An 11,490-nucleotide genomic window follows, 5' to 3' on the forward strand; every position below is an offset into this window, starting at 1 on the left:
CTGTGCAATTAGACTGAAAGTGATACTGATACAAAAATATAGATAGAACACATGTTAATATCACATGAAATGAAGTATCATGGGAGCTGCAGGTTCCAACTTCATGAGGGTCCATGAGAACCATTTATACCTGCATTATTGTTTAACATATGTTATGGTTTGGAAAAATGAAATCGATTCGAAGGATTTTAATCCATCGATCGAAGGATTTTCCTTCGATCAAAAAAACCTTAGAAAAGTAATGGGGAAGGTCCCCATAGGCTAAAACATTAACATTTTAAAAAACTAAAATTTGGGGGGTTATTTACTAAAATCTGAACATTTCTCATTATTTTCTTAAAAGCACTGAAAATGAGTCAGTTTCTTCTGTAGTACATATAATGCAAGGAGAGAAAGGGATTCGTCTAGTTGATTGTTTTACTAGAGGAGATATAGTTTGAGTTCAGATGTGATATATACTATAGAACCATTTGAGAGTAGTATGAAGCAGTCAAAACTCCGGTAAAGTTAACCATTGAAACCCCTAATCTTACTCACCTGTTTTACTTTTTGTTTTCCTTTGCAATGCCACCTTTTCAACTTGGCATCAGAAAATGACACCACTTTGTGGTGGCTAATCATTTTGAGCTGTGGCATCTGTTGGTACTTTGTAACAAAAAGAAAATAAATGTAAACTTTATAGAATGTAAGAGATCTACCATCATGTAGGCAGCCATTGCTATGTAGGGACTATGTTCTACACACAAACCCGCCCCCAGAAACTCAAATGCACAGGAACATGGGAAGCTACGTGACAGTCCAATCACATGTTTACTTGGCACCTGCATGTTCAACACCTCAATGCTGATCAGAAGGTCACCCTATAAGACTTTATCAAAAGATAAAAGCCTTCTGTTGTTCCTACTTGTAGCACCTACCAATCCATCAATTAATTTTGAACATTCTACTGCAAGGTAGAAAATGAAAGCACAGACTAATTTGCTGTTATTGGCAACTCCACTTCTGTGTGTCAGCAAATGAGACCTGCTGGTGGTTTTACTGTCTAGTAGTCAGTATATCAAGATAAGCTATGGTAGCGGGGTGGAATAATATATCTATGTCTTTACCTAAATACCCTGGGCCCGTGCTGTGTAAAAAAATGTCATCCATCTGCATACTTTATGCCATTTTTTACCGTCGGATTTTACTTGCTACCTAAATTTTTTTCCTTTGACTTGAATTAGTTACACCACAGAAACAGTGTCATAAAATAACATTAAACAGTGAAAAAAACAAAATACACACCTTTTATAAATTTGCTGTTTATTTTACACCACCGCCTTTACACTGTTCTAGATGTGCTTGGATTTACCTGACAAATAGACCCATAAGTACATTTGGGTTTGTATATTATGAAACAATCCTCTCTATAAAACCACCTTTCAAACTCACACACATTTACCATCCAAAACAAAAAGTACAATTTTTACATAGAGGGACACACATTTTAGAAATGTCTTAGCATTCTGGGAACAGCCTTTACGTAAAGGGATTTTTATGGTGTAGTTTTTATTTCTAAATTACATTGTTTACACTGCAAATATTTCACTCTACCATGTAAATTTTCATTCCTAAGTGTATTTTTTTAAATTTATAATAATGGTGTGTAGGCCATCTCAGGTCATTTTACCTGGTCATGTGCTTTCAGAAAGAGCCAGTACTTTAGGACGGAGCTGCTTTCTGGCAGGCTGTTGTTTCTCCAACTCAATGTAACTGAATGTGTCGCAGTGGGACCTGGATTTTTACTACTGAGTGTTGTTCTTAGATCTACCAGGGAGCTGTTATTTTGTATCAGGGAGCTGTTATCTGGTTACCTTCCCATTATTCTGTTGTTAGGCTGCTGGGGGGTAAAGGGAGGGGGTGATATCACTCCAACTTGCAGTACAGCCGTAAAGAGTGACTGAAGTTTATCAGAGCACAAGTCACATGACTAGGGGCAGCTGGGAAACTGACAATATGTCTGGCCCCATGTCAGATTTCAGAATTAAGTGTAAAAACATCTGTTTGCTCTTTTAAGAAACGAATTTCAGTGCAGAATTCTGCTGGAGCAGTACTAATGATTAACTGATGTGTTTTGGAAAAAAAAATGTTTTCCCATGACAGTATCCCTTTAAATTATGCCCAAATAGGTAATATAAAGACATTACCGGGGGAATGGAATAAAAGTCGGTAACGGAAAAACTATTAAATATAGCTTTTGCGAACCTGGAAACTGTTTAGCGACCACTTCCGACGGAGGAAGACCTTTTGCGAATTTTATAGTTTGTGCCAATGCACAGTAAATGTAAAAAAAAACTTCTTACTGAAAAAGTCGTTATGTTTGCTCCAAATGATTACAACACTTTCAAGCACCTCTTAAGAGTGTGTAATTAAAATTTGCAAGCAATAACAGTTTAAGGAACAATATTACATTGCGAGATGTGGATTTTTATTCTTATTGGTGCGAATTGTCTTGCTCTTTGTGACTTTTATCACATTCCCCGTATTTGTTTAAACATATTTTATGCTGCTGATGTTGTCATTTTCATAACTCTTTTGCCCTACTGCCCACAAGTCAGCACTAACGGCTGGAACAGTGTCTTACTACATTATATTTTGTATTGATGGGAGTCTTTCCCAGTTTCCCAGATGAAGAGTAGACAAAGTGAATGGCATTTACAGTTCATCCTTGTTATCACATGCACTTTGTAACAGATTAAAGTAGACAGCTCCATCTTTTGCTTGCCTGAAACCCAGACAAGATAGGTCATCTGTGAATATAAAGCTGCTTCATTTGGCTTGGTATAGAAACTTGTTTATCCTCCCTGTTTACCACAAAAAGGCAACATCTATAACAATGCACTTTTTCTCTGTAAAAAAATATCAAAACATTTTCATAATGCAAGTCAAAGCATTATATACATGCTATCATTCATAGGAAATGTTAAATTTGCCAAGAAAATATCAGGGATATTCTCCATTTGAGTTTGAGAATGACTAATGTTTTCAGTTTGTTCTTCATCAGGATAGGGATTTTCTTGCCAAGTTTCATTTTCTTTCAGTTGAACATCATCTTCAGTCTCCCATTTTTCCACAATTAGCTCTTTTACTTCTTCTTTTTCTTCTTCTTCTAAGGCATCAGTATGTATAGCTAGAAGGTCATCATTTCCCTTTATCACCCATTGCTACAAACAAGAAAATATATTTCCTTTAAACATTGATAAAAGCATATTTTATTGATGTTATCTCATTTTTATTATATAAAGAGCTCAATGTCTTGGCATCATTTATAAGTATCATCAACTTCCCTTATTGGGCATGATTTCTTGTGAGCTTTATAAGAAAACTATACACCATGAACTATGTTCATGTAAATAAACAATTTTCATAATAATATACACTTTTTTAGTAGTATGTGCTGTCTAATTATTAGAGAACAAATCAAATCTACCTGTACTAGGGTTTAAGGGGGTAGTTAACTTTTAGTATATTATAGAATGGCCAATTCTAAGTAACTTTTCCATTGGTCTTCATCATCTATTAGATACAGCTTGAATTATTTGCTTTCTTCTTCCGACTCTTTCCAGCTTTCAAATGGGTGTCACTGACCCCATCTAAAAACAAATGCTCGATAATGTACACATTTAATGTTATTACTACTTTTTAGTACTCATCGTTGTACTGAGGCCCTCTCCTATTCATACTCCACTTGAAATGCATGGTTGCTAGGGTAATTTGAATCCTAGCAACCAGATTGCTAAACATAAAACAGTTGTCAATTGTCTAAAAATATCAATCTCTACATCATACTAATTTAAAGGTGAACACCCCCTTTGGGATGTGGTATCTCATGTTATTTGATTACCTTTGGCAACTCCTTGTGATCCTGAACAAGTAACTTAATCTGAGAGCGTCTACAATGGCTGCCTTTATTGCTGTAAAGTGCTTTGTATCCCATAGAGAAACATGATATACATAAATATACAGTAGAACCCCCATTTTATGTTTTCCAGGGGACCAGAAAAAAATTGTATAAAACCAGGAAAATGTAAAATTGTGGAAATGTATTATGCATAATATATAGGTGCGACCAGAAAATAACAATCTAAAATGAGGGGAAACTTAAAATCAGGGGATGTAAACTTGAGGTTCCACTGTATAAATACTTTTCCCATTACTAATATATAAAAGAAAGAGCAGTCTAAATAACTGATATCACAGAAGGCAGGGTGTACCTTTGTCCTAAAGAGGGAAGGGTGTACCCCCCCTGAAACATTGATTTTGTTGGTGAATTAATAAATGGGGTAAGCTCCCCAACTGCATAAATATAGTATGTGCGGCTCCATATACATTTTACAGTTGCACTAGAGCTCCCAGTTTGTTTACATAGTTAAATAGTTAAGGTGGGTTGAAAAAGGGCCAAAGCCCATCAAATTCAACCCCTCTAAATGAAACCCAGGTCTGTTTTGTCCCTTCTGACATTCTGTTTTTGAGCATTGGCCTGGCTGGCCATGTGTATCTCACTTTCTAATGATCCTGGGCTGTCTTTGTGCTGCTCTCTTGTGTATCCCTTCTTAACATGGATAGGTGCAGGGATAGGCAGAATGGTACAATAGACCAGGTCCCTTGAGCTCCCCATGGGTTTGGGAGGCCTCAAGTGACAACCCCCTCCCAAAAGAGAGTAACAGTATTAAAAAGCTGTTGCTACCTGGAAATTCCCACTGTGGTCTTCGAAGAGTCCAGTGAATTTATGTTTTGGATCAGGTACTATAGGAAACACCCTCTTCTTTATCCTGTAATGAAAATTAAATTTCATGAAATTACTGCTATAAATGTGATAGGGCAAGCCATTAACATAATAAGCCACATTCACTTACAAAGGAGCAGTGAGCAAAGTCCAATTTCAAGCTCAATCACTGATTTTTCCCACAATGCCCCATTTTCCTAGAATTTTGGCTTCACTTGGACGTAAACGGGTCTACACAGCGTCTACTGCAATTGCTTCTGATTCTGCAATGTGACACAACTGAGCCGTACTACTGCATGTTTACATGCATGTTTACTGCATGTTACATGTTTGAGCCAGAACTAGAGGTGAATTGTGAAAGTGACAAAGTGCTGGTTTTTGACCAACCACATCCCATACTTTGTGTACCAGGAGTAACGTTATTTTCTTCCATATTCTATGAGTCAACATTTATTAAGTCTGTCATGCTCTCTGAACAGTCAATCAAGGTCCCGAATTTACGTTTTCCCTTGTGATCGGTAGGTTTACATACAAATCCTTAAAGGATTAGTAAACCTTTAAACAAGTGAATGAAGAATTGATAAGAGTGCTTTTCTCAGCACTTTTGTAATTTACATTCATTATTTATTTATTTATACATGTACAGGATCCATTATCCGAAAGCCTGTTATCCAGAAAGCTCTCTGTATAATGGAAAATCTGTCTCCCATACATTCCATTTTATCCAAATAATTCAAAATTTTAAAATTGATTTCCTTTTTCTCTGTAATAATAAAACAGTACCTTTTACTTGATCCAAACTAAGATATAATTAATCCTTATTGGAAGCAAAGCCAGCCTATTGGGTTTAATTAACGTTTACACAATCTTCTAGCAGAATTGAGGTATGAAGATCCAAATAACGGAAAGGGACCAGCCCCAGTTCCAAAGGCAATTAAACTACACACCTATGACTAAGCGCTGGAGGGTGCGAAAAGCGTAAGTTGGGATTTGTGGGGTTAGTATGAACCGAATACTTTTTTAATGTGATTACTTATAAATTATTTGTTTTACTCTAAGAGGCCTTGGGACATATATCTTTTTTGGATATAAACATTTTTGCCATTCTGATTCTTGCCTTAATACCCCAGTCTGACCCCCTGCTATATTCAACCCACTAACCCATGCTGGTGGCCTACCTGGTTAGTTATTCACACCCAAGCAATAAATCCTCCCAGTGGGTTCCCTTCAGGACGATCATGCTGCTTGGAGGTTTACTTTCCTGCTTCTCCCTGGCCTGTGGTGATCCCTCCACCTGTTCAGCAATTTCCCCTATAGCTTGCATGTTAACCTTTCCTGGACTTTGAACTCTAATAGAGGAATGCAATATTGGTCGCTAACACAAAAATCATTTGCAATTCACTCACAGTGCGAATAGATGTTCACTAAATGAACAATTTTTTGTGAACACTTTGTCCCTCCAAAAGTTTACACCACCTTCAAGCAGGTGTTAAAGGTTTGCAATGTGCAAATAAGATTCACAATGCAATAAAAGCCTAATGAACAATATTACATTGTGATATGCACATTTGCTGCAGTAAATCTTATTGCGGTATCAAATGTAAAGTATGCAAGTATCAGTTCTTGCTCACTTTTGCTTCCTCCTTGGTCCCTGCTCCAAACACTACAATCAGGGGTCCCTGAGACACCACAGTGCCCCCTTGTTGTTACAATCACATCTAAAACAGCTCTAACTTGTCAATAGCTGTCTCAAACAACTGCCAGCCTGTACAAATGTGGAGCTTGTTAAGTCCAATTTGTCAGTAGCTATCCCATACAATAGCCAGTACACATGTGGACCCTGCCAGAGGAAGGTGCCAACCCTTGAGGTTTTGTTTTTCTTTTTGCTCCAGGTCTTTCCAGAGGAACCTAGCTGGGTCCAACCTTAGGGGTTGGTGACACCTAGTGACCAAACTTAAATATTACATGAGAACTACAGTTTACCCCTTGTCAAACTTTATTCAACCAGTTTGTATTCTGTTGCCCCCATAAAGATATGTGGTGGTCTATGAAAGAACTCTATAAAAGTGCAATTTTCAGGTGTAGGATTTGTGGGGTTGTATATGAGATGGCTAATACTGGATCTGGAGGCTCAGCTTCTTAGCTTTTACCTTCCTAGATAAGTACTTGGTTAGGAAAGTCTATAAATGTTAAAGGACAAGGAAAGTCTAAAATAGAATAAGGCTAGAAATGCTGTATTTTGTATACTAAACATAAGCATGAACTTACTGCACCACAAAGCCTAATCAAACAAATGATTTATGCTTTCAAAGTTGGCCACAGGGGGATGTCATCTTGTAACTTTGTTAAACATCTTTGCCTGACCCTGACACTGCACATGCTCAGTGTGGTCTGGGCTGCTTAGGGATCGTCATAAACAAAGCTGCTTGAATTCTGCATGGTTTCCCTGCTCAGCAGTTAGGGACCATCTGACAATTCCTCTCCACAGCAGTAAATGTAGGGAGAATTTCACTGCATCCAGTCAGGTTTCTTATAAAAACGGTACACGTTTTTTAATTAAAGTATATTGGAGATAGGTTTCTTTTTCATTAAAGAAAGTAAAAATGGAATTTTATTTTTTTGCCTTTCCTCGTCCTTTAAGCCTATAAATAATTGCATGAAGCACTTTTACGATTGTGCTCAATACAACTGGTGGCAAAGTTGTATCAAGAGGATTGTTGCATTTCACATGTGTTTAAATGAATGATGTGCTTGTTCTAGCCAACAATGTCAGAAATCTTACCTTTTAGTTATACATGGCAGTAAAGCTAGGACACAGATTAACAGGGGCAGAATAGTGGCAAGTAGAACATTAAGTCTGTTTGATAGATGTTCCACATGGCAGGAGTCTGGCAGAAGAAAGACAATTTTTTTCATTTCAATAAGCAAAAACACAATTTTCATTGTTTTGGAACATTCTGAAAAACCAAAAGAATGACCTACCTAACATAGTACCATTCTTTGAGAATATCAGTTGTCCCCAGTCACTTTGCCGATCATGCCCATGGAAACACATGTATAAAACTTCCAATCTGACTCTTATTAGGTAGCATTTTTCAGGGTCAACGCTTGGGTTTTGAATGGAACAATAAAATAATGTTGACTCCTCACAGTCTGATAGCAGTATTGGCTCCTAAACAAAGGACAAGTTAATACATCTAATACTGTTCACAGCTGCAGACTAAAAACCCAAAATTAGGGATACGGTTACAAACTCTGATATTAGGAGCAACGACTCAGCATAAGTGACTATTTTTTAACAGTAATTTCCCACTGAAATAGGGACTGATGTGAAGGATGTATAATCTCTGTAAAGCACTGTGGAATATGTTGAACAATAAAAATAATGCTCTCCAGTTCTTGAATTTTATTTTAACATTAGAATATGCTGAATAGCAGAACCATACCGATACCTATTTAACGGTATGGGTCACTGCAATTTTATACTAGGAATTACAATATCAATTTATAGAACAAAGATGACAGAACATGTACTAAATTATATCTAGTGAGTCGAATGTATACACATTTTCTGCGGCACATTTTTGCACACCCCAGTCTAGTCTTTTTTATACATTGGAACTGATGAACCATCCATTACTTTTATATATGCTATATGGGGCACAGCATAGGTAATTCAACAAGTAGGGCTTATTAGGCATTAGTTCATTGTATTACTGTAGAGAAAGCAGGGAATTCCACAACGTTTATCAGTGCATAAAGTATTGTACATGTTTAATTCCAAATAAATGGTCTGCAGTGTAATAATGGGGTGCCCTTTTCCTTAACTGAATTAAAAGGCATATGTGACAAATTATACGTCACTTTCTCCTTAGTGCTGTATATTGAGGGTCACTTCTTATAACAGCCCAGAGCATTAAACATGATCTATGATTCAACAGAAAAGAAGTTGTGGATGTACTAGGGGCATCTTTGGAAGCACAGGTGATCACTTCTAAAGGGGGTATACTTGGTCTGGTTACATAACCCGAACGTTTCTAATTCCTGTGTTGGATTTTTTTTGTTTAGGAATCTACCTTCTTAGCAATAGCTGGTTCCATAATGAACAACAAAAAAAACATCTGTAGGAGTTATGAGATAATATAAAACTGAATCTGCAGTGACACTGTTAGAAGATAATAATTTATCATACGGGCCTCAAGCAATTAATGGGCATTTTCATAGACTATCCATCATTATAGCCAGATATAACCTGCTGCAGCACTAGCAAGCTCAAACAACTGCTCCAATCCAAACCTGAAGGTCCTATTTAAAATCAATATCTACAATGAATAATCTCTATGAATCTCTTGAAGATATGCTTCTCAGAGGCCTTATAGAAAGCAGAACATCTCCATGTCAGCTTTTCTAAATGTGAAACCTAAGAACTGCAACTATTTCATAACAAAAAATTAGTACAGGGGGTCACTTCAGTTCCATTTTTCTTTCTTTTACAGCACTAGGAACAACATTTTGGCCTAAGACTTAGATCTCTTGTATATTTGGTTGAAGTGTCTGGCCATGGTATGTACCCCTGAAAATGAACATTGGAACAGGAAGAGGAAACACTGATATGTAAAATGTTACAGGTTGTTGCTGATTTGAGACTTACCTCCCAGTTGATCGCAGTGCTGCTTTTGATCTGCATTTGAAGTTGAAAGCAAAGATGACTGAGTAACTGATTTGTATTATTTAATTTTGGATAACTTGTAGAAATATAAAGTGTCTGATCTTTCCATTCAAAAGTCACATTCTCTGGAGGATAAAGGACTGCAGATACAAAAATAAGAATCCATTCTTGTAATCAAATTAAACACAAAAAGGCAGCAAGGGATCAGACATTCAATCTGTCACCTTATTTACATTTCACCTTGAAATTAACTTTTCATATTATGTCAACTATGTTATTCTTGACTTTCTACAATGAATCTTTATTTTTTTATGCTTTGTATATTTTAATTATTTTACTTTCAGTTCTGCAATTCTCTATTTTAGAATTTAGCCTGTTAAAATTTTTGCTTGACCCATTTGCTTAAAACTAGGCAGTGGTTTAAATCTGAACAGAAAGTGATTACAAAAAAAAAATCAGAACCCATACCAAATGGCTGGGCAGTGTCCAATTTGGTCATTTAAACGGATAGCACCATAGTGCCAATCCATTTGTGGAGTGGAGGGAGATGTAGCCCCTATTTCATGACTCATACACAGTCAGAGAAAAAAAAGCACAATGAATTTTCAGTATCAAAGGGTCGTCTGGCCAACTGCCCCCAGAGATGCCTACACATGACAATCAGGTCTTAAAGTCAAAATCAGCCTCATTGCCCAACCAAATAATTGTATGTATGGATCCCTGTAGGCAAAGATATTAGGCTTTCTGCCTACCAAACAAAGAAAAAGATCCTGCAAATTGCTAGCTAGTTACTATTAAACACTGAATAAATAGGAAAGATGGAGGTAGATTTATGATCTATTGATAATTTTTACTACAAAAAACACCAGTCTTGTTCAATTTAACAGGTTCTTTTCCATGCTGGAATTTGGATAAGAGTTATTATTATTAATATTATTATTATTATTATTAACATGTTTTTATATAGCACCAACATATTTCACAGCGCTGTATCTTCCAGATCCTGAATTCTTGAAATGTTATGTTAACATACTAATCGAAGGGAATAATTTAGGATCCTTAGTTTAAATTTCAATAAACCTAAGTCTTAAATTAGATTAATTGATGTACTAAAATCTCATGTTAAAATTTCAGTTCACAAAGAATCATAAGTAACCATGGTTTACCTACCGGCAAGCTGCCCAAAGGGAAACTGAATGACTGTTACTATACATATGAAGAACATCATTGCCGACACCAAGCATGTGTTTTAATGCAGATGAAAGCAAAGCTGTGGGATCTTGAGAATGATGAGTCACTGAAACAGAGATCAACTGATTTATACTGAAGAATAAAGTTTAAGGATATGACAACAGGAAGGACTGAGACATGAGAAAATCCGTCTGTGCAGACTAAGGCAAGCTGAAAGTGAGAACAATGGCATTCCTCTACCAGACCACATGATCCAATGCATCCCAGGAGCACAAAATATGTGTCGTTAGCACAAAAAACGTTCGCAGACACCTTTGTGATGGTTAGCAACCATGTTTGTGTCCTTTTTGACCGATTACAAACCTCGCAAAGGTTGCAGCCAAATGACTGTTGCAAACATTTGCAGTGTATGTAATAAAACTTCCCAAATACATAGGGTTTTTTGTGACAAAATATTTAATGAAACTCCAGCGCAGATGTTAACACTAACCTTTGCTTAGCGACAATAAACAATGTAATATTTGCCAGCGAATTATTTTACATTGCGAGCAGCACTAAACATTTGCAAAAATACCTTTTTAAGTAACGCTTGCGATTTTATTCCCATTTCCTCTAAGAGTCTTACTTAAATATATATAGCTTCAGAATAAGTCACTGTAAATTAGTAATTCCTTTACAGGATATTGTCACATTTAATTACTTAATACTTGACATCTGTGAGAGTTTAGAAAATGCAAATCCAAAATGCACTTCAAGTTATGTCAATTTTTGTTTGATACAAATAATTCTGAAACTACACCATCCATGAAGAACACACTACAGGATCATAGTAATAGTTACATAATATATATGAGGTTGATGGTTG

The 11,490-nt window shown here is 36.4% G+C and overlaps 1 protein-coding gene across 1 annotated transcript; it reads right to left on the reverse strand.

Annotated features, from left to right (window-relative positions):
- Positions 1 to 2,293: 2,293 nt before the first annotated feature.
- On the reverse strand, positions 2,294 to 10,703 carry LOC121400356 (cytokine receptor-like factor 2). Its single transcript, XM_041583270.1, has 6 exons — positions 10,605 to 10,703; positions 9,417 to 9,574; positions 7,748 to 7,937; positions 7,548 to 7,653; positions 4,727 to 4,811; positions 2,294 to 3,203 (listed from the first exon to the last, which is right to left on the reverse strand). Exons 1-6 carry the CDS (start codon positions 10,660 to 10,662, stop codon positions 2,925 to 2,927), a joined length of 876 nt encoding a protein of 291 aa, XP_041439204.1. The 5' UTR covers positions 10,663 to 10,703; the 3' UTR covers positions 2,294 to 2,924.
- Positions 10,704 to 11,490: the final 787 nt, after the last annotated feature.

This window comes from Xenopus laevis, chromosome 2S (genome assembly GCF_017654675.1).
Source record: "Xenopus laevis strain J_2021 chromosome 2S, Xenopus_laevis_v10.1, whole genome shotgun sequence".
NCBI classification, from domain to species: Eukaryota; Metazoa; Chordata; class Amphibia; order Anura; family Pipidae; genus Xenopus; species Xenopus laevis.

Excerpts from the sequence above, each read along its gene's own strand:
- LOC121400356 (XM_041583270.1), bottom strand. The coding sequence starts at position 10,662 with ATGATGTTCTTCATATGTATAGTAACAGTCATTCAGTTTCCCTTTGGG. Across the intron at positions 7,938-9,416 it reads GCACTGCGATCAACTGGGAG|GAGCCAATACTGCTATCAGA; the intron begins GTAAGTCTCAAA and ends TCCTTTGTTTAG. Across the intron at positions 7,654-7,747 it reads AAAGAATGGTACTATGTTAG|ACTCCTGCCATGTGGAACAT; the intron begins GTAGGTCATTCT and ends TTCTTCTGCCAG.